The sequence below is a fragment of the Scyliorhinus canicula genome, chromosome 15 (genome assembly GCF_902713615.1).
Source record: "Scyliorhinus canicula chromosome 15, sScyCan1.1, whole genome shotgun sequence".
Classification (NCBI taxonomy): domain Eukaryota; kingdom Metazoa; phylum Chordata; class Chondrichthyes; order Carcharhiniformes; family Scyliorhinidae; genus Scyliorhinus; species Scyliorhinus canicula.
In genome coordinates, this window is record NC_052160.1 from 87016783 (window position 1) to 87036877 (window position 20095).

At 52.6% G+C, this 20095-nt stretch overlaps 1 protein-coding gene across 5 annotated transcripts in view; it reads right to left on the bottom strand.

Moving 5' to 3' along the window:
• The window catches only part of sycp1 (synaptonemal complex protein 1), a 741816-nt gene that overhangs the window by 334542 nt on the left and 387179 nt on the right, over nucleotides 1-20095 (bottom strand). For 3 of the 5 annotated variants that reach the window (XM_038820847.1, XM_038820845.1, XM_038820844.1), the window contains one exon: nucleotides 17976-18057. The exons of the other annotated variants lie outside the window; for them this stretch is intronic. In XM_038820847.1, the coding sequence (XP_038676775.1) occupies nucleotides 17976-18057 (82 nt within the window). The remainder of the gene's footprint in view (nucleotides 1-17975; nucleotides 18058-20095) is intronic. 5 annotated transcript variants of the gene reach the window in all.

A 20095-nucleotide genomic window follows, 5' to 3' on the forward strand; every position in this document is an offset into this window, starting at 1 on the left:
CCCGGACGTCAGCGGAACCAACACCATCGGCCGACCTGGCGTCACCTCCTCCACTGCGGCGGTCTGCCAGAACGTCACGGGCCACAAAAAGACTGATCGAATCGTTCTAAATTTCGACAGCTCCATGGACTTTTGTGTAATATCGCTTATTGTCTGGGCCAGTGGGAAGCCCCCAAATTCGATACAAGAAAGGAGAGAAAATTTTTGTCCTCACGGCAGCTACTCATATCACCAGTTCTCTCTCTTCCTCCCCCCCCCCCACCCTGGCTCTCGTTCATACCCCCCCCCCCCCCCCCCGGCTTCTTTCTCCGCAAGGGGTGAATGTGGTGATATGATTTGCATACCTGTCTGCCATTGGGGCAGAACACCGGCTTACCATTGGCCCTGGTCGGTCATGTGCCTCTCGACCGATTGGTCGAGAGGCTGAGTTAACCGCGCCTCCTTGCCAAGGTATAAAGGTATAGTCAAACGTCCGGCGGTCGTCCATTTTATTGTAGACGACCGCAGGGCTAAAGTTCTAGTTTATTAAAGCCTAACTTTTGTAAAGCAACTCGTCTCTCGTACAATTGATGGCACATCATCCCCCACCTCCAAATCTGGAATCCGGCCCAACAAGCGTCGCATGAAACCCGCATTATCCCAATTCGGGGCATATACATTGACCAGCACCACCCGCTGCCCTTGCAGCTTGCCGCTCACAATCACGTACCTCCCGCCGCTGTCTGCCACCACACTCGACGCCTCAAACGACACCCTCTTCCCCACCAGGATCGCCATCCCCCCGTTTTTTTGCATCCAGCCCCGAATGAAACACTTGGCCCACCCACCCCTTCCTCAACCTAACCTAATCCGCCACCTTCAGGTGCGTCTCCTGAAGCATAGCCACGTCCGCCTTCAGCCCCCTCAGGTGCGCGAACACGCGGGACCATTTGACTGGCCCATTCAGTCCCCTCACATTCCAGGTGATCAGCCGGATCGGAGAGCCACCTGCCCCCCTCCCCCGTAGACTAGCCATCACCCTTCCGTAGTCCGTCACATGCCCGCGCCCCCCGCTCAGCCCATTCCCCACAGCGACAGACCACCATCCTGATCCCCTCTGCACGCTCCAGCTCCTTCTTGGCCATTCCAGCAGCAACCCGGTATCCCCCCCCTCTTCCACACCCCCCCTCCAACAACCCCCCCCCCCCCCCCCCCAAGCTAGGGCCCCCCTAGCTGCGTAACTCCGGTCATTGCATTTCCGTAAGTCAGCCGACTCCTGCTGATCCCGGCAGCTCCTGCCACCCCAATTACCCTCCCCAGTGTCCCCCAACCATTCCCCCAATGCCGACCCCGCCCCCTGCTTCTCCAGCGCGGGAGAGGCACGTGCCCCCCATCCGAAGCCCCGCTGCCCGACCCAAAACGCGGGAAGACAGGCACATGACCCAACAGGGCCGCGAACCTGTAACCAGTGAAATAATAAAATCCCAACATGAGATGATAAAACACCCAAGTAAATAGATAACAGTCCCGAAAAGCAGAAAAGAAAAGGCAAGACAGCAAAAAAAAACATCTTCCAATAGAACCAAAAAGAGTGAAAGGATATCAAGGAGGACAAAGCCTCCGGGATGCATACAACGTTCCCCAGCCCCCATACCTCAGTTCAAGTCCAGCTTCTCTGCCTGGACAAAAGTCCAGGCCTCCTCCGGAGAGTCAAAATAAAGTTGGCGGTCTTTATAAGTGACCCACAGGCGTGCCGGCTGTAACAGGCCAAACTTGACCCCCTTCTTGTGGAGCACTGCCTTCGCCTGGTTAAACCCAGCCCTTCTCTTCGCCACCTCCGCACTCCAGTCCTGGTAAATCCTGATCTCCGTATTCTCCCACTTACTACTCCTCTCCCTCTTTGCCCAACGAAGCACAAACTCACGGTCGACCAAGCATTGAAATCGGACCAGCACCGCCCTGGGTGGCTCGTTCGGCCAGGGCTTCCGCAGCCGCACCAGATGGGCACTCTCCAGCTCCAGGGGTTCCCGGAACGACCCCGCACCCATCAGCGAGTTCAGCATCAGGACCACGTAGGCCCCCAAATCCGAACCTTCCAGCCCCTCTGGGAGGCCCAAAATCCGCAGATTCATCCGGCGGGAGCGGTTCTCCATCTCCTCCATCCTTGCGAACCATTTCTTGTGAAGCACCTCGTGCGACTCCACCTTCACTGCCAGGCCGAGGAGTTTGTCCTCGTTCTCCGAAACCTTTTGCTGCAGCTCCCGAATCTCCGCAGCCTGAGCCGTCGGAGTCGCCCAGAGCCTGTCCAGCGATGCCCTCAACGGCTCCAGGATCTCAGCTTTTAGTTCCTGGAAGGAGCGCAGCAGCAGCTCCTGCTGCTCCCTCGCCCACTGCTGCCACACTGCCGGTTCCCCGCCCGCCGCCATCTTGTCCTTTTTGCCTAGCACCTTCTCCTCCTGCAAAGTAGATTTTCTGGTCGCTCCACTTCTAGTCCAGTCCATCCACCGGCCGCCAAGCGCCGAGGCTGCGTTCCCACCTGGGGAAAAATCAAATCAGCGCCGTTGCGGGCCCTTAAAAGAGCCCTTGTTGAGATCTTTTGCAGTTGTTCCCTCTGCTGCTAGAATCCAGCTTTCATAAGGGCCCTCAGGTCAGCTTGAAGCCTCTAACACAACCCTTCCCCCGCCTGCATGCTGAATAGGCTTTTGTCTCTCTGCTGCAGCCCCAGCCAAATCCAACACTGTTTCTACGGGACTGGAAACCAAGAAACATATAATCCCTGGGAGAAAGTACTCCTCCAACATTCACCTATACTTTTTCATAAAAATTCCACTCTATATTGCTTAAAAAAGCTGTTTTCTGTGATCTTAACAGGAGCTGCTGTGTGTGTGACCACTCACTCCATGGTGCACACCGGAAGTCACCAACCAGCTTTCTGAGCATCGCTGCTACACACTCCATGGGGTTCCTTCCTTCCGTACTCTCCGGCAGCCTCACGACCCGCTGGTTTTGCTGATGCAATCTATTTGCCTGGTCGTCGACCTTTTCTCTCAGCCCTTTCTGAGTCCTGATCAGCCTCGACACCTCGGCTTTGAGTGCTGCGATCTGGTCTCCTGGTCCGTGCCTCGCTTTGTTACCTCATAGGCCTCAAGCTGCTGCTCCATTTTGTCCATGGGGGCTGTTACGGCCTCGACTGCCACCCCCACAGCTGCTATGAGGTCCTCCTTCATTGCTTCTCTGAGTTTCTGGAGCTAGGAGGTTAAAAGCCATAATTTTCTCCATCAGCGCCTGGGTTTGAAGTTCTGGGAGGTCAGCCGTCGTCTGTTCCATGCCGCCACAATTCCCTTCTCTGAGACTGAGATTTCCTTCTCCTCACTTCTGCTGCTTTTACGGCTGGGTTGTTGGTTCCTCGGCATTCTGGCTGGCACTGTGGTTGATGGGAGAGTAGGTTCAGGGGATTTTCTGTCCTTTTGGTGCCCATTTGGTGGGGTAAAAGGACCTTCACCGAACTTCTTAGATGTGAGCCACCTATTGTGCGAATGCTTATAAAGGACCTTATAAAGGACCTGCAAAATCCAACTGTCCCCAGGCTCAGCCAAGCAACTTCCATGGATGTAAGTGAGCCGAAGATGGTGGGATTTGTTGCGACTGGTATTGATTACAATTCCTGTCTAGATGTTTGATACCTTGGGCGGAATTCTCCGACCCCCCGCAGGGTCGGGGAATCGCCCGGGGCCTTCGTAAGTCCCGCGCCCGCCGTGGCCGGAATGCTCCGCCACCCGGGAATCGGCGGGGGCGGGAATCGTGCCTCGCCAGTCGGCGGGCCCCCCGCATCGAATTCTCCGGCCCGCGATGGGCTGAAGTCCCGCCGATGTACAGTTTAGGTGGATTGGCCATGATAAATTGTCCTTAGTGTCCAAAATTGCCCTTAGTGTTGGGTTGGGTCACTGGGTTATGGGGATAGGGTGGAGGTGTTGACCTTGGGTAGGGTGCTCTTTCCAAGAGCCGGTGCAGACTCGATGGGCTGACTGGCCTCCTTCTGCACTGTAAATTCCATAATAATAATTCTACCACTACCTCAACTCTGCTGAAAGCCTGATCCACGCCTTTGTTTCCTCTGGATTTATTATTTGGACACATTCCTAACTGGCCTTCCATGCTCTACTCTCTGTAAAGTTGAGGGGCTGGATTCTCCACGGTCCGAGTCCGCCATGGAGCTCGGCGAGGCTGCTGGAGGCCTTCGCCGTGCGCATGCGTGGACTCCAAACCAAAAGTAATGGGGCCCGTATCCGCAGCTAAAGCTGCGAGATTTACTCCAAGTCCCTGTTAGCCCCCTGCACGGCATTGAATGAGTCCAACTTTTTAATGCCGGTGTGGGGACATATACCCATTTTGGAGGAATCCAGCCCGAGATCTTCCAAACTCTCCATCCCTGGTCTTGATCTGCATCATTCCATTCACCCATGTTCCTTCTTCTCATTGGTCTACAGTGGCCCCTAGTTAAGTAACGCCCATGGGGCGGGCTACATTGTCCGCATGCCTGACACAAAATCCCCAAAATACGTGCTCTACCAAGAGCTTCGACAAGGCAAGCAAGCCCCTGGAGGAAAGAGAAAACATTTCAATAATACTCTCAAAGCCTCCTTGAAAAAGTGTAACAACCCCACAGACACCTTGGAATCCCTACCCCGAGACTGTCCGAAGGGAAGGAAATGCATCCAGGAGGAATTGAACACCTAGGGCGCAATTCTCCCAAAGGGAGACAAACTGCCGACGCCGGAGTGAAACCCGGAGTGTTTCACTCCGGCGTCGGAGGCCATTCCTCGCCCCCTATTCTCCCCCCCCTCCACTCCGCCCGGGGGGCTAGGAGCGGCGGAGCGTGAATTCCGAGTGCCCGGCCTTGACGCTTGCGTCAAAGCGGTGCGCCGGGAATGACACGGCCGGCCTTGATGCTTGCGCCGGGAATGACGCGGCTGGAGGCGCCTAAGTGATGTCAGCCGCGCATGCGCAGGTTGGCCGGCGCCAACCCGCGCATGCACGGTTGCCGTCTTCTCCTCCGCTGCCCCGCAAGATGGCGGCTTGATATTGTGGGGCGGGGGCGGAGGGAAAAGAGTGCATCTTTTAGAGTCGACGGCCCGACGATCGGTGGGCACCGATCGCGGGCCAGACATCTCCTGAGCACGCCGGTGGTGCTCGATCCTCCCTCCGTCCCCACAGGCCCCACACACACTGGTCGCGCTATGTTCACGCTGGCAGCGACCAGGTGTGGTTGGCGCCGGCCTGAACCGGTCAGGTTCGGCAGGCCGCTCGGCCTATCCGGGCCAGAGAATCGCCAGTCGCCGTGAGAAACAGCGAGCAGCGATTCTCCGAGCGGCCTGTCGCAAAACGCGACACGCCATTGGGGGGGGGGGGGGGGGGGGAGAGAGAATCACGGGGGTATCAGAGCGGCGTTGCGTGATTCGCCCGGCCCTGTCGTGATTCTCCCACCCGGCGTGGGGTGCGGAGAATCGCGCCCCTAGAATTTTATCACCAAGAGCAAGCTGGAGCCAAGCGCCAACAGCAGGTAATCGAGGTACCCCAGGCACCCACTCCTCCACCCACCCACCCATTCCTCCACCCACCATCTGTCGCAGTCCTTAGTCATCTGATAATTCATGTCTAGTGTGGAAGCAAGACACCTTCAACCTTGAGAGATTTCCTCAGAAGAAGAAGAAGCAACTTCTCCAGTTTAAAACTTTCATCCTTATTTTCAAATCCTAATCTCCTCCAATTTTTCTGTATTCCTCCAATTCTGGCCTCTTCAGCAATCATAGCTAGGGTTTTCCTGAAAACCACAAAGTGCGGTACCGGGTGTAAAAAAACTGTGTTCAACCAGCCTGCTGAAATGGTAGGTTTCCACGCCATATTGTGTACTTCAAACATCAACAAATATTAATTCACGTGGAACATGATGTACCTCTGGTGGGTGGCCTGTGATTTGCCCACCCCGGCGCAATCTCGGTGTTCCTTACCTCCAGTCGCTGTATGTGGTGAATGTCACTTAGTAATTCACACTGTATTTACCAATACTATTGTAAGCGCAGTAGCGCTATCCGACCACTATGGGGAGTAGCTCTGGGAATGCTCAGGAGTTTGTACAGGGCTCCACCCTTGGCTCCGCCCATGACCCCTCCCCCTAGACTGCTGTATAAATAACCGTGTCCAGAGCCAGCCTGAGTTCATCGAGAGTTCAACGGGTAACAGGCTGGCTCTGAAGCAAGTAGATTAAAACCACTGTTCATATCTGAAAGCACGTGTCTCGTAAATTGATGGTTCCATCAATTTAATCTACTTAAGTACAGTCAGGATCGATCATGGAATCAGCCCTCAAGCCTGGACGCCAAGAACTCGACCTACAGGATGCAGAGGCTAAAGAAATCTTCTCCCACTGGCTGCGGTGCTTTAAGGCCTACCTGGCAGAAGCGAGCTCAGCCGAAACAACAGAAGAACAGAAGTTAAGTCTACTGCACGTGAGGGTGAGCCACAGAATCTCTACGCAACTAAACTCGGCCGGTTCATATAATGCAGCGCTAGCGATACTCGATAAGATGTATGTAAGGTCCATTAACGAAGTTTACGCACGCCATGTGTTCACGACTCGCCACCAGTGGCCTACAGAATCACTCGCCGAATTTCTAAGAGAGCTCAATAATATATCAAATGACTGTAACTATCAAGCGGTTGCCGCGGCTGAACATAGAGAACTTGCTTTACGCGACGTTTTTGTAGCGGGCCTCAGGTCTAATTATGTGCGCCAACGACTGCTGGAAAAGGGGGCCCCAAGACTTAGAAACAACTGCGGAAATTGCTACCACGATGGAGGTCTCCTTCCGCAGCCTCACCTCGTTCCCCGCGGACCCCGCAAGCCAATCATGGACCCCCGACCAGCGACTCCCCCAGGCCTGTGCCACGCGGCCACCCAGCCACCATGCTGCTCCAGCCAGCAACGATGCTGCTCCAGCCAGCCACTATGCTGCCCCAGGCTGCCATTTCTGCGGCCAGAATCAGCACCCGCGGCAGCACTGCCCGGCCCGCAACGCGACCTGCAGCAGCTGCAGACAGAAAGGCCACTACGCGAGAGTGTGCCTCGCTAAAAGGGCCCCAGCTTCCAATTCCCCAGCGGCACGAAGTAATCGCTCCCCACACCCGCAGGCCCGCAGGGCCCGAAACGCTGCGGCCTATGCCCCGACCCCGCCCCCTCCCGCCACATGCAATCCATGGGGGCCGCAATCTTGGAAAACCTCCATCACGCGGCCGGTCACGTGCGACTCATGGGGGCCGCCATCTTGGACGCCATCTTCCTCGCCACCCGCCACGTGCGATCCACGGGCCCGACCTGCATCTCCACGCTCGGACAACTCATCGGAAGAGTACGACTACAAACTCAGAGGGAAGTCATCACGGGGCCACTACAGCGCAGCTGATCGAGCCGCCGACTACCCGCAATTCAGTGCAATCACCCTGGACCAATCGCGCCCGAAACATCTGCGAAACTCAATGGCAGAGGTCCAAATCAACGGGTACAGCACGCCATGCCTTTTCGACTCCGGGAGTACTGAGAGCTTCATACACCCAGATCTGGTAAGACGCTCTTCGCTCCCCGTTGTCCCCATGCGGCAAACTATCTCCCACTCTGTCCAGATCCAGGGGCGCACCGCCGCGACACTCACAATCCGAGGCGCTAGCTATGCAAAATTTCAACTCTACGTCTTGACCGAACTCTGCGCGCCACTCTTATTAGGCCTAGATTTTCAATGTAATCTTAAGAGCCTCACCCTCAGCTTCGGCGGGCCCCTGCCCCCACTCACTATCTGCAGCCTCGCTATGCTGCGAATCTCCCCCCCCCCTCCTCTCTTCGCCAATCTCACAAAGGACTGTAAACCCGTAGCCACTCGTAGCAGGCAATACCGCCTGCAGGATAGGGTATTTATCAGATCAGAGGTCCGAAGGCTTCTCAGTGAGGGGATTATAGAGGCCAGCAATAGTCCCTGGAGAGCTCAGGTGGTGGTCGTTAAGACCGGGGGAAAATTCCGCATGGTTGTCGACTATAGTCAGCCAATGAATAGATTTACGCTCCTCGACGCATATCCCCTCCCCAGGATTGCAGACGTGGTAAATCAGATCGCCCAGCATCAGCTCTTTTCCACGGTGGATCTGAAGTCTGTATACCACCAGCTCCCAATCCGCCCGGAGGACCGCCACTACACGGCATTCGTGGATGATGGCCGCCTCTTCCATTTCCTCCTGGTCCCCTTCGGCGTCACTAATGGGGCCTTGGTGTTCAAACGAGCAATGGACCGAATGGTGGACCAGTACGGGCTGCGGGCCACGTTTCCGTACTTGGACAATGTCACCATCTGCGGCTATGACCAGCAGGACCACGACGCCAACATCCACCGTTTTTTCCAGACGGCACAGGAATTAAACATCACCTACAACAAAGAGAAATGCGTTTTCCGCACAAACAGACTGGCCATCCTCGGCTACGTCGTGGAAAACGGAGTCCTGAGCCCAGACACGGACCGTATGTCGGACTCTTAGAACTCCCCCTCCCCCATTGCCCCAAGGCCCTCAAACGGTGCTTGGGCTTCTTCTCCTACTACGCCCAGTGGGTCCCTCAATATGCGGACAAAGCCCGCCCATTCTTTAAGGCCGCACGATTTCCCCTGTCAGCTGAGGCACGCCAGGCCTTCAACTACATCAAGGAGGACATCGCCAAAGCGGCCATGCGGGCGGTGGATGAATCCACTCCATTCCAGGTTGAGAGCGATGCCTCAGAGGTAGCTCTAGCAGCCACACTAAATCAGGCAGGGAGACCAGTCGCATTTTTATCCTGTACCCTCTCCGCTTCAGAACTCCGACACTCCTCAGTCGAGAAAGAAGCACAAGCCATTGTGGAGGCTATTCGTTACTGGAGGCACTACCTCGCAGGTAGGATGTTCACCCTCATCACCGACCAACGATCGGTTGCCTTTATGTTTGATAACTCGCAAAGGGGCAAAATAAAAAATGATAAAATTCTTTGGTGGAGGATCGAACTCTCCACCTATAATTACGATATTAAGTATCGACCCGGGAAGCTCAACGAGCCTCTGGATGCCCTATCCCGCGGGACATGCGCCAGCGTGCAGATTGACCGACTGAAAGTCATCCACAACGACCTCTGCCAGCCTGGGGTCACCCGGCTCGCCCACTACATCAGAGCCCGAAACCTGCCTTTCTCCAACGAGGAGGTAAAAGCGGTCACCAGGGACTGCCCGATCTGTGCGGAGTGCAAACCGCACTTCTATAGACCAGACAGGGCCCACCTGACAAGGCTTCTAGGCCCTTTGAACACCTCGCGATTGATTTCAAAGGGCCATGCCCCTCAACTAACAAGAACGTTTACTTTCTAAACGTCGTAGATGAGTTCTCCCGTTTCCCTTTTGCTATCCCGTGCCCCGACATGACCTCCCACACAGTCATTAGGGCCCTGCATAGTATCTTCACCCTGTTTGGTTTCCCCAGCTACGTACACAGCGACCGGGGTTCGTCCTTCATGAGCGACGAGCTGCGTCAGTACCTGTTCGACAAGGGCATTGCCTCGAGCAGAACTACCAGCTGCAACCCCAGGGGGAACGGGCAGGTGGAGAGGGAGAACGCGACGGTCTGGAAGACCGACCTACTGACCCTCCGGTCTAGAAATCTCCAAGTCTCCCAGTGCCAGGAAGTCCTCCCAGACGCGTTCAACGCTATTAGGTCCCTCCTATGCACAGCGACCAATCGGAGCCCTCACAAGGGGCTCTTCATTTTTTCCAGGGGCACTACCACAGGGGTCTCACTTCCGGCATGGCTGAGGACACCGGGCCCGGTACTCCTGAGGAAACATGTCAGGGCACACAAAACCGACTCCCTTGTTGAGAAGGTGCGCCTGCTCCACTCCAACCCCCAGTACGCCTTCGTCGAGTTCCCTGATGGCTGCCAGGACACAGTATCCCTCCGGGATCTGGCACCCGCCGGATCCAGCGCCCCCTCTACCCCCACAGAAGGACCCCTCACCCTACACCCCATGCTGCCGCCCCCTCGCGCTCCCGAGCCCACGAGCTCGCTCCACCAGTTCCGTGCACCCGCGCCGGCCAGGCCCCAGCGCCCCCAGTCGAACCAGAAGAGTATGAAGCTCGGATACAACCCTCCCTGGAGTCCGCCATTGTACCCCAGCACACAACACCCATCCAGCCACCGCAAGAGGCTGCAACCCCGGTGCTCCGCAGATCACAGCGGACAGTTCGACCACCGGACAGACTTACTTTGTAGAGCACCACCCCCGCCGGACTTGATTTTTTTGCAGGGGGTGAATGTGGTGAATGTCACTTAGTAACTCACACTGTATTTACCAATACTATTGTAAGCGCAGGAGCGTTATCCGACCACTAGGGGGAGTAGCTCTGGGAATGTAGGGAGTTTGTGCAGGGCTCCACCCTTGGCTCCGCCCACGACTCCTCCCCCAGACTGCTGTATAAATAACCGTGTCCAGAGCTAGCCTGAGTTCATCGAGTGTTCAACAGGTGACAGGCTGGCTCTGAAGTAAGTAGATTAAAACCACTGTTCATATCTGAAAGCACGTGTCTCGTGAATTGATGGTTCCATCACTGTAGTTAAACGGCGCCTCTGCACTACGTTCGTGCTCCACAGAACATATTGCACCCAAAGCTAAAAAACACGTAGTGACAAAATTTAGTGATGCCTCATTAAGGCTCCTGTTGGATGCAGTCGAGGCCCACTGCGTTGTCGTCAATCCCCAACTCTGCCTGCAGGACTTCCAACAAAGTGAAGTATACAACTTGCAAGCTGGTTTCAGAAGTGGTCAGTGCTAATGCGCTTCAAAAGAGGTCAGTCACCCAGTACAGGAAGAAGATGGATGATGTCCTCCATTCTGCTGGAATAAATCAACCATCTCATTACACCAAACTCATATACTCAAAAGACAATCACCTATTTAGAAGGATCTCACTTGTTGCCGCCTCATAGAACATTGACAGGATGAAAGACTGTTTAAAGGTTTTCAAGGCTACAGAGGAAAGACATCACATCTCCATTTCGCCTCATCTCCTCTGGAGCGTATGTTCTTAACTTGTTCAGTGCTCCACTCGTCACCCACACAGGCATCCTTATAATTTGACCTCAAGGCCTGCCTGGCCCCATGGCAAGTCCTGCTCCCTAATATGGTGCCCAATGTAGGATGAGCATGAACTCTCTCTCTCTCTCCCCCCCCCCCCCCCCAACCTAATTATGTGTTTCTGTACCAATCATTGTCCTCAGTTAAGCCCAAGCCCTGTTACCCCTTCCATTCCTGTGGGCAGCACGGTAGCATTGTAGATAGCACAATCACTTAACAGCTCCAGTGTCCCAGGTTCGATTCCGGCCTAGGTCACTGTCTGTGCGGAGTCTGCACATCCTCTCCGTGTGTGCGTGGGTTTCCTCCGGGTGCTCCGGTTTCCTCCCACAGTCCAAAGATGTGCAGGTTTGGTGGATTGGCCATGATAAAACTGCCCTTAGTGTCCAAAATTACCCTTAGTGTTGGGTGGGGTTACTGGGTTATGGGGATAGGGTGGAGGTGTTAACCTTGGGTAGGGTGCTCTTTCCAGGAGCCGGTGCAGACTCGATGGGCCGAATGGCCTCCTTCTGCACTGTAAATTCAATTCAAAAAATAAAATTCCCTTCCCACAGCTCTGGGTGGAACCTTCCTTCGTGGAACCTGTGCCCTGCAGCTTCCTCCCTTCCCGCAGTCCTGTCAGGCCGCTTCCACTATGGATCCATCGCCCTCCAACATACCTAGAACCAACCCTGCCATAATCCTGGTGTGGACACAGCAGAGATTTGCCTGACAGACTCCCCCTGTACCAAATCTGTGCAAGAGCAACTCAGCCAGTCCTACTCCACCTTTTCCTTATAGCCCTGAAAATCTTTTCTTTTTAGATAATTTTTTTGAACGCCAAAATTGAATCTATCTCCATCACACTTGCACGCAATTCATACAAGATCCTAACCACTTGTTGCCTATTAATGCTATTCTTCATATGATGAATATAGGAAATTAATATATATATAGTATGTGTCTGCTGCAATAATGCTATTAAAATAACTTTGGTTGAAGTATCCAGATTATATCTGTTAAAGCTGTAATTGAGGTGTTAACAGCTAGGCACTCATGCGAAGGGCTAGGTATCTTTTTTTGTTTCATTTTCAGCTCCGTCCTGTGTCTGCTGCTTTTAGTTTCATTTTGGGAGTTCGGCTCTGGTTTCTGAGTAAAGAAGGTGGGCGGGATTTAACTACAGGGAACAAAGTTCCATAGCGAGCACCCAGAAACATAATGCTATAAAATGGCACCCAGGTTAGATAGGGAAACCCCAGGCCACATATAACCTGGTTTTGTGCACTGCTCACTGGAACTCCTCAGTGTAATGATAAATCGGGACACCATTCTTAAATGGCGTCCCAATCTTTGGAGCCCCCAAAGTGATCACCGATCCTCCCAAGCCCAAATGTACTATGGGAGGGTCCACATATTCCCCACAACACCCATGCAGGGCACCCCGGCCCGATCGCCACCGCACAGAAAATGCCAATTTGCACCTAGGCAGTGCCAACCTGGTATCACTGCCAGCTGACAGTGCCGCCTGGGTAGCTTTGCAGTGCCAGGCTGGCACCCAGAAACAGCAAGAACTCATTAACATTCATTTCAATCTCATTGGCAAGAATGAAGTGGAATGCTTCAGGCTCTCGGGATGCTTACAGTCCCCAGCTGTTAGTCCCAGGAGTGCAAATCACTACTGGCCTCTAAAAGCTGGGACAGACAGCAGAGACATTGAGGGGAGCAGGAGATGAGTACCCTCACTATACTTACTTCAAGGGTGCCAAGGAGGGTCCTTCAACGGGGGTGGAGGTTGAGTGGGTTGGGCTGGGCTGGAGGGGCTCAGGTTGTCAGTTTTTGCCAGGATTGGGGCTGTCTGGCATGTCTTTCCTCTGTGGCCTTGAAAACCTTTAAACGTTCTTTCAGCCTGTCAATATCAATAATCTGCCATATGAAGGTAAGAGTCTTCCCTTTGGAGACTTCAAACCTTTGCTGTCTCGGCATGTCAAGTTCAAAGATAGGTCTTCCCTTTGATGTGTTGGAAACCTTTGAAGATCTTTTTGCACATTAATTTTCATTCCCCGATAATGTTTTCAAACCTCCGGACATTCTGAGAAGCCTATAGGCTTTGAACTACATTGTTTACATTCAGTTTTATGGTCCATTACCTTTTTTAAGCCTCCTGATTAAGCCTCCAGGCTATTTCAAAGGAGGTTTAGCTTTGTTTGTTTTTACAGCTCTTCACTGTTTATTAACACTGAAATGCTTCCTCTTTTGAGCAGGCGTTGTTGCTAACCAGTTTTTCCATAGAGGTTTTTTGTTTATTCTGAAGTGTTTGCCAGAAAGACCAGGGTGGGATTCACCGTTCCCAACACCGATTTTGTAACCGGAGATCGGGTGGAGAATCACTTCTGATGCCCAAATCAGGGGCGGCGCTGATTTGACGCCGGTTTTCTATTCTCCGCCACTTCCGAAATAGCGTTATTGCGATGTGCGACGTTGGAATGCCATTGGCGTGTTACCTGAAGGCCCTACCCCAATGGGCCAAATTCCTGACTTGAGGGACGTGTGGTATCAGCGGTCTGGAACCTGGCGTGAAGACTGCAGAAGGTGTCCAGTACCGCCACTGTCGGCTGGAAGCCATGCTGCTGGCCGGAGGGGCTTCCCCGAGGGCTGGGTCAACTGGTGGGGGATGGCTAGTGGTCACCATTTGGCAAGTCAGGTCCGCACACAGCCGACGTCATGTTTTGCAGCGTGCTCGCTGCCAGTCATCGCCATGCGCATGCGCGTCCACAGACTCGACTATTCTCCGGCCATCTATATCATGGAAGCTGGGAGTTTTACCCGGTAGAGCTGCTAGCCCCTCACTGGTTGCAGGATCGGTGAGGCTTCAGCATGGATATTGGCGTCGTAAAACGTCACAGTTCCCACGCCGGTGTCGACACTTTGCCTGAAAAATGGTGAATCCAGCCCCAGGTGGTGTTTCTAACCAAAGTGTTTTTTAAGGAGGCTGTTTCTGAAGTGCTTCCTATAAAGAGCAAGTGTTTTTTATACCCACAGTATTATTCTGCTGGGGTTTCCTCTATCCTGAAGTCTGTCCTAGAAAGGCCAGTGCTCTGTCTGAGTTCTGCCCCCAGCACCCAGGCAGTGTCAACCTGGCAATGCCCTGGACACCCTGGCAGTGCCCACCTGGCCCTGAAATGGGGGGCCTTTAGGAAACCCATAGTGGGGTGCCCATCACTTGGGGGCTTGGGGGGGTGGGCAGACCTCGCCAGCGATTGGGATGGGGGGCGGCGCTGTGGTTTTACTCTGAGATTGGGGCGCTCTATAAAAATGGTGCCCCGATCCCTGAGGATCCGGATTTGCTAGTTTCTTCGGGTCCCACAGCATCAATCAGCCCTGGCTCAAAATAGAAATTTTGAACTGTGGGTAGATAACAATCTGGATTGCGCTGACCCACCTAGCCAGAATCACAGCTCGTTTCTTGACGGAGACCACACTTAAAAATCTTTTGGGAGAAGTTTGCCCTTTGTCAAAAAAAGTGGGGGGGCGGGAAGGGTGTATTTTGTGCTGTCATTCTTGAGGGATGAGGCCGAAAGATGCCTGGAAGCTCGGCTATATAGAGATCAGGGCACCCTTTTTAAAGTGTGCTCCAATCTCAACAGAAAGTGAAGGAAACCATAGCACCATTTCCGGCATTGGGGCTTCAGTTCCCCCGCGCCCCATCTCCACCAACATCGCATGCATCAGAGTTTCATCATCCCCCCACATTCCCATCTTTTCTGGCATCGGGCCTTCAGTTGGCACTGCCAAGTTTGCACCACCAGGGTGCCAGAAGCAGTGCAAACCTGCAGAGTCCCTGATCACATGGAGTCTACCCTCACATCCAAGCTCCTGATGTGATCATCATGACTGGTTTAGTAGTGATTCTTGCCAGTGTGACATCATGCGGGGGTGGGAGGGAGCAGTTTGTGATGTCCCGGGTGCAACGGAGTTGAGTCATTTAGCATATTTAATGATAATCAGGTTCACAACTTAACTGGTGTTATGGGAGCGGCGTTTTCAGAACCCCAAAATGTATCATGGAGTTCAACCAACCTCTCCCTTTAATGTATTGTTGCTTTTGAAGCACACAGTTTGGTCTCCAGGTGTAGTATTACAATTATGGACACAGGGGATTTTTAAACACAAAACAATGATTATTCCATGAATTCAACTTAACCTTTTTAAATAAACATTGGATCCTTTAACACCCCTTACTTCAAAGATAACCCCGAAAATAATACAACACTGAATAACCCCTCAAAATGTTCCTTCAAACCTCCAAAAGACTTAACACCTTTAAACAGAAACATATCAGGTTAAAGACATTACTATTATGAGTTTAAATCACCCAAATGATTCAGAGATAGTCTTTCATGGTAGAGATCACAGTAGATCCAGCTTACTGCAAACATAGACACACCCAAGCTCTTTTCCTGAAAACTGGCTTTTCCTTTCAAACAGCTCACAGCAAACCAGCCTGGCACTTTTTCAGCTGCTCTCTCAAACTGAAACTAAAACTCCCAAAAAGCAGAAGTGAGCTCAACTCAGCTACCTCCACACTCTGACATCACTTCAGTAATATGAGCTGCTCCATTTCTTAAAGGTACATTGCTTAAACATCCATTTCTTAAAGGTACTCTCACATGACAATGAGCATGAACCTGAGTACGTCAGCGGGGAGCGGTTCTGGGTTCTCAGTGGCGCAAAAAATACTTTTAACCACTCGCAAGAGTTATTGGCCGTTACGGGATTTGCGCCTGTGAAAAAAAATGAAAAAATGAAAATCGCTTATTGTCACGAGTAGGCTTCAATGAAGTTACTGTGAAAAGCCCCTAGTCGCCACATTCCAGCGCCTGTCCGGGGAGGCTGGTACGGGAATCAAACCGTGCTGCTGGCCTGCTTGGTCTGCTTTAAAAGCCAGTGATTATCCCTGTGAGCTAAACCCTGTTGGCCTGAAAAATTGCAGCCTATGCCTGAAGTGTACTTCTGCCAACTCTTTTCCGCTTCTTTCCAAGTTGGCCTTCAGTTCCATAGGGGGGATTTTCTGCTCCCATTTCCGTTGGGCGTGAGGGGCGACAGAAGTGGAAAATCCCACAGGAGGCCCAAATCAGGCAGGATTCTCCAATCGGAGAGGCCCAAATCGTGTTTGCCAATCGGCCGGAAAATCCTTTTTTACGGCAAAATCAGGGCTCCGTTTTTCCAATGCTCCACCCCCTCAAAAATCCACACGCCACTGGGATGGCCTGATGACGTCACCTGAGGCCCTCCCTGATGGGATGACTTCCCGACGGCATGGGTGGCATGTCCTCTCAACTTTTCTGCAGCTGGCATGGCAGCTGCGGACTGTGCCCAGCGCCGCCACAGTCAAAGGGAGAGCCGTTCCGCTGGCAGGGGGTCTTCTGCAAGGACTAGGGGGACTGGTGGGGGGTGGGTCCGGGGTGGTGAAGGGGTTACAAGGGGGCAGTTTATGGCATGCCGAGTGTTTGTGTTGCCGGCGCCATGTTGTATGACATGGCCACCGTAGGCCGCCGCCGCGTGCACGCGCAGCCACGGACCCGGCCATTCTGCGTTTATACTGGCAGGTGACGTGGGGCAGCTTCTAGCCCCTCACTGGACAAAGCATCGACGCGGGGACGGCGTCAACATTTGGTCGTAAGACCAGACGCATCCTCCGGACAGTCACAGAATCAGAGAATCCAGCCCCACATTTCAGAATGACGTAAAGGCAATTGTCCCCACCGCCTACCAAAAGCACTCCAATCTTAAAAAAACCAAGTTGCTGACTGGACGGGCCCTCAGCTTGTGTTACATTGTGAAACCTGGCCTTTTTCAACTATCAACAAACGATACGGTGGAGAAAGCTACCACTGGGGCCGGTGGATTCAATGCCTTTTTTCCCACCCGCTGCGCCACTCTTTTGCAAAATGAGAAAATTCTGCGATAAGAACTAGGAGCAGGAGTAGGCCATCTGGCCCTTCGGACATGCTCTGCCATTCAATGAGATTATGGCTGATCTTTTGTGGACTCAGCTCAATTTTCCCGCCCGAACACCATAACCCTTTATTCCTTTATTCTTCAAAAAAACTCTCTATCTTTATCTTGAAAACATTTAATGAAGGAGACTCAACTGAAAATGAAAATCACTTATTGTCACAAGTAGGCTTCAATTAAGTTACTGTGAAAAGCCCCTAGTCACCACATTCCGGCACCTGTCTGCGAAGGCTGGTACAGGAATCGAACCGTGCTGCTGGCCTGCTTGGTCTGCTTTAAAAGCCAGCGATTTAGCCGAGTGAGTTAAACCAGCTTCACTGCTTCACTGGGCAGGGGATTCCATAGATTCACAACATTCTGGGTGAAGAAGTTCCACATAAGCTCAATCCTAAATCTACTTCACCTTACTTTGAGGCTGTGCCCCCTAGTTCTGCTTTCACCTGCCAGTGGAAACAACCTCCCACATCTATCCTAGCCAATCTCTTCATAATTTTATGTTTCTATAAGATCCACCCGCATACTTCTAAACTCCAACGAGTACAGTCCCAGTCTACTCAACTTCTCCTCGTAATTCAACCCCCTCAACTCTGGGATTAACCTAGTGAATCTCCTCTGCACACCCTCCAGTGCCAGTAAGTCCTTTCTCCAGGTGTGGCCTCAATAACACCTTATAGATAGAGATATATATATATAGATAGATGCTGATCACCCTCCAGATCACATACAAATGCCCATGTATGATCCTTGAATAAACGTTGGAAAGCAGAAATAGCTATAACTGGGTAATAAATAGGAACGATAAACAAAAGCTTACACATTCTTCTTTTTCTTCAAGTTTGCTATCAGCCACTTCATCTTGTTGTTTTAATGTCTTCTCTAGAGCTTTAATTTCTTCTCTAAATATAAAATTACAAACTATCACAAATTTAAATTTGCAGGTTCAAAATCTGATGAAGTAATAGCACCGACCATATTCAAATCTCTGGTTTTTCCCACCCGCAACAGTGGGAAAAAAGGACAGCATGGTAGCACAAGTGGATAGCACTGGGGCTTCACAACGCAAGGGTCCCAGGTTTGATTCCCTGCTGGGTCACTGTCTGTGCGTAGTCTGCACGTTCTCCCCGTGTCAGTGTGGGTTTTTTCCGGGTGCTCTGGTTTCCTCCCACAGTCCAAACACTTACAGGTTAGGTGGACTGGCCATAATAAATTGCCCTTAGTGACCAAAAAGGGTAGGAGGGATTATTGGTTTACGGGGATAGGCTGGAAGTGGGGGCTTAAGTGGGTTGGTGCAGACTCGATGGGCCGAATGGCCTCCTTCTGCACTGTACGTTCTATATTTATAACAAAAAACGTTAGAACACCATTGGACTTTTAGTCCATTGAATTTGTTTGTAACAATAAAAGAAATGACTTGAGAAGTTAGCATTGTTGATTCACTTGTGAATCTTATGAAAGCTTGAACTTGGGACTTCCGGTGGCAACCATGGAGTGAGCAGTCGCACATTTGGCAGCTCCCGCTCATGTGGCATTTGTGGCCTTTACGCCGGATTGTTGCAGGAATTTTGCAGAGGAAAGGTGTAGAAGTAAGAACAGAAGAAAGGGACCCCTAGTTTATGGAGCTGTGATCCAGAAGTATTCGGAAAAGAACGAACCAGGTGGTGGTGGCGAGTGAGGAGCGGACAACGCGCATGGAGATGGCAGAAGAACAGGGTCGGACCCTGTCAGTTCAGTGGTCGATGGACCAGTTGGTGAGCTTCTTAAATGAGAAGTTCACCCAACAACGGAAGGAGAGTGCGGAGGGCCTGGCCCGGGTGGTGGACTCGATCAAGGCGGTGATTGACCGCGTGGAGACGAGACTGGCAGCCCAGGGATAGGCGATCCAGAGGTTAGAGGAGTTGGAGGGGGAGCATGAGGACAAGTCCACCTGGATGGCAGCAGAGATTGGAATGGTGTGTGACCAGCAGAAGAGGCTGCTGGAGAAAGTGGAGGACCTGGAAAATCGTTCTCGGAGGCAGAACATTTAGATTGTGACTCTGCTGGAGGGGATTGAAGGATCGGATGCTGATGCATACGTAAGGAAGATGCTGGAGAAGCTGCTTAAGGAATGTGCGTTTAATCAACCGTTGGAGATGGATTGGGCCCACAGGACACTGATGCGCAAGCCCCGGGGGGGGTGAGCCACCGAGGGAGATGGTGGTATGATTACATTGGTTCCTGGACAAGGAATGCATTATGATGTGGGCCAGGCAGACATGGCGATGTATGTGGGCAGATGTTGAGGTTCGGGTGTTCGTGAAGAGGAGGTCAAGTCGGCCCTGTACAAGAAGGACATAAAGTTTGGTGTACTGTACCCGGCGCGCCTATGGGTGACCTATGGGAGCCAGGCATTGTATTTTGGCTGGGCGGAGGAGACAGCGGACTTTATGAAGGAGAATAGACTGGCAAGAGAAGGAGGACTTGAACTTTGACTGAGGAGAAATTACTTATGTTTTGTAAAACCTTGGGTTTGCGTTGTTCGCACGTATTTTTTGGGGGGGGGGGGGGGGTTTGCTTGTTTCTTTCCATTTTTCCGGTTCTGTTTGGGGTTAGGCTGATATATAGAAATTTGTTGAGCGAGGGCGGGGGGGGGGACCGTGGGGGGTAAGATGCTAGGCGCCAAAGGTGGGGGCTGCCAGGCTAGCTGGGAGGGCTAGTTCCCTCGGAAGCAAAGTGAGGAGTGAGCTGAAGACCGATGTGGGGCAGAGGTGGGGAGGGGTTTGGTGGGGTGGGGGGATCTAGACTGCTGATGGGGAGGGGATTTTCAAGGTGGAGGAGGAGGAGTGTTAATGACGCTAGTTGCCGAGGGCGAAACAGGGGAGGTGCGGACATGGGCCGAATACTGGCCTAGGAGAGGTTATGGTTGATTGGCAGGGGAAGTGGGGGGGAGGCAGGATG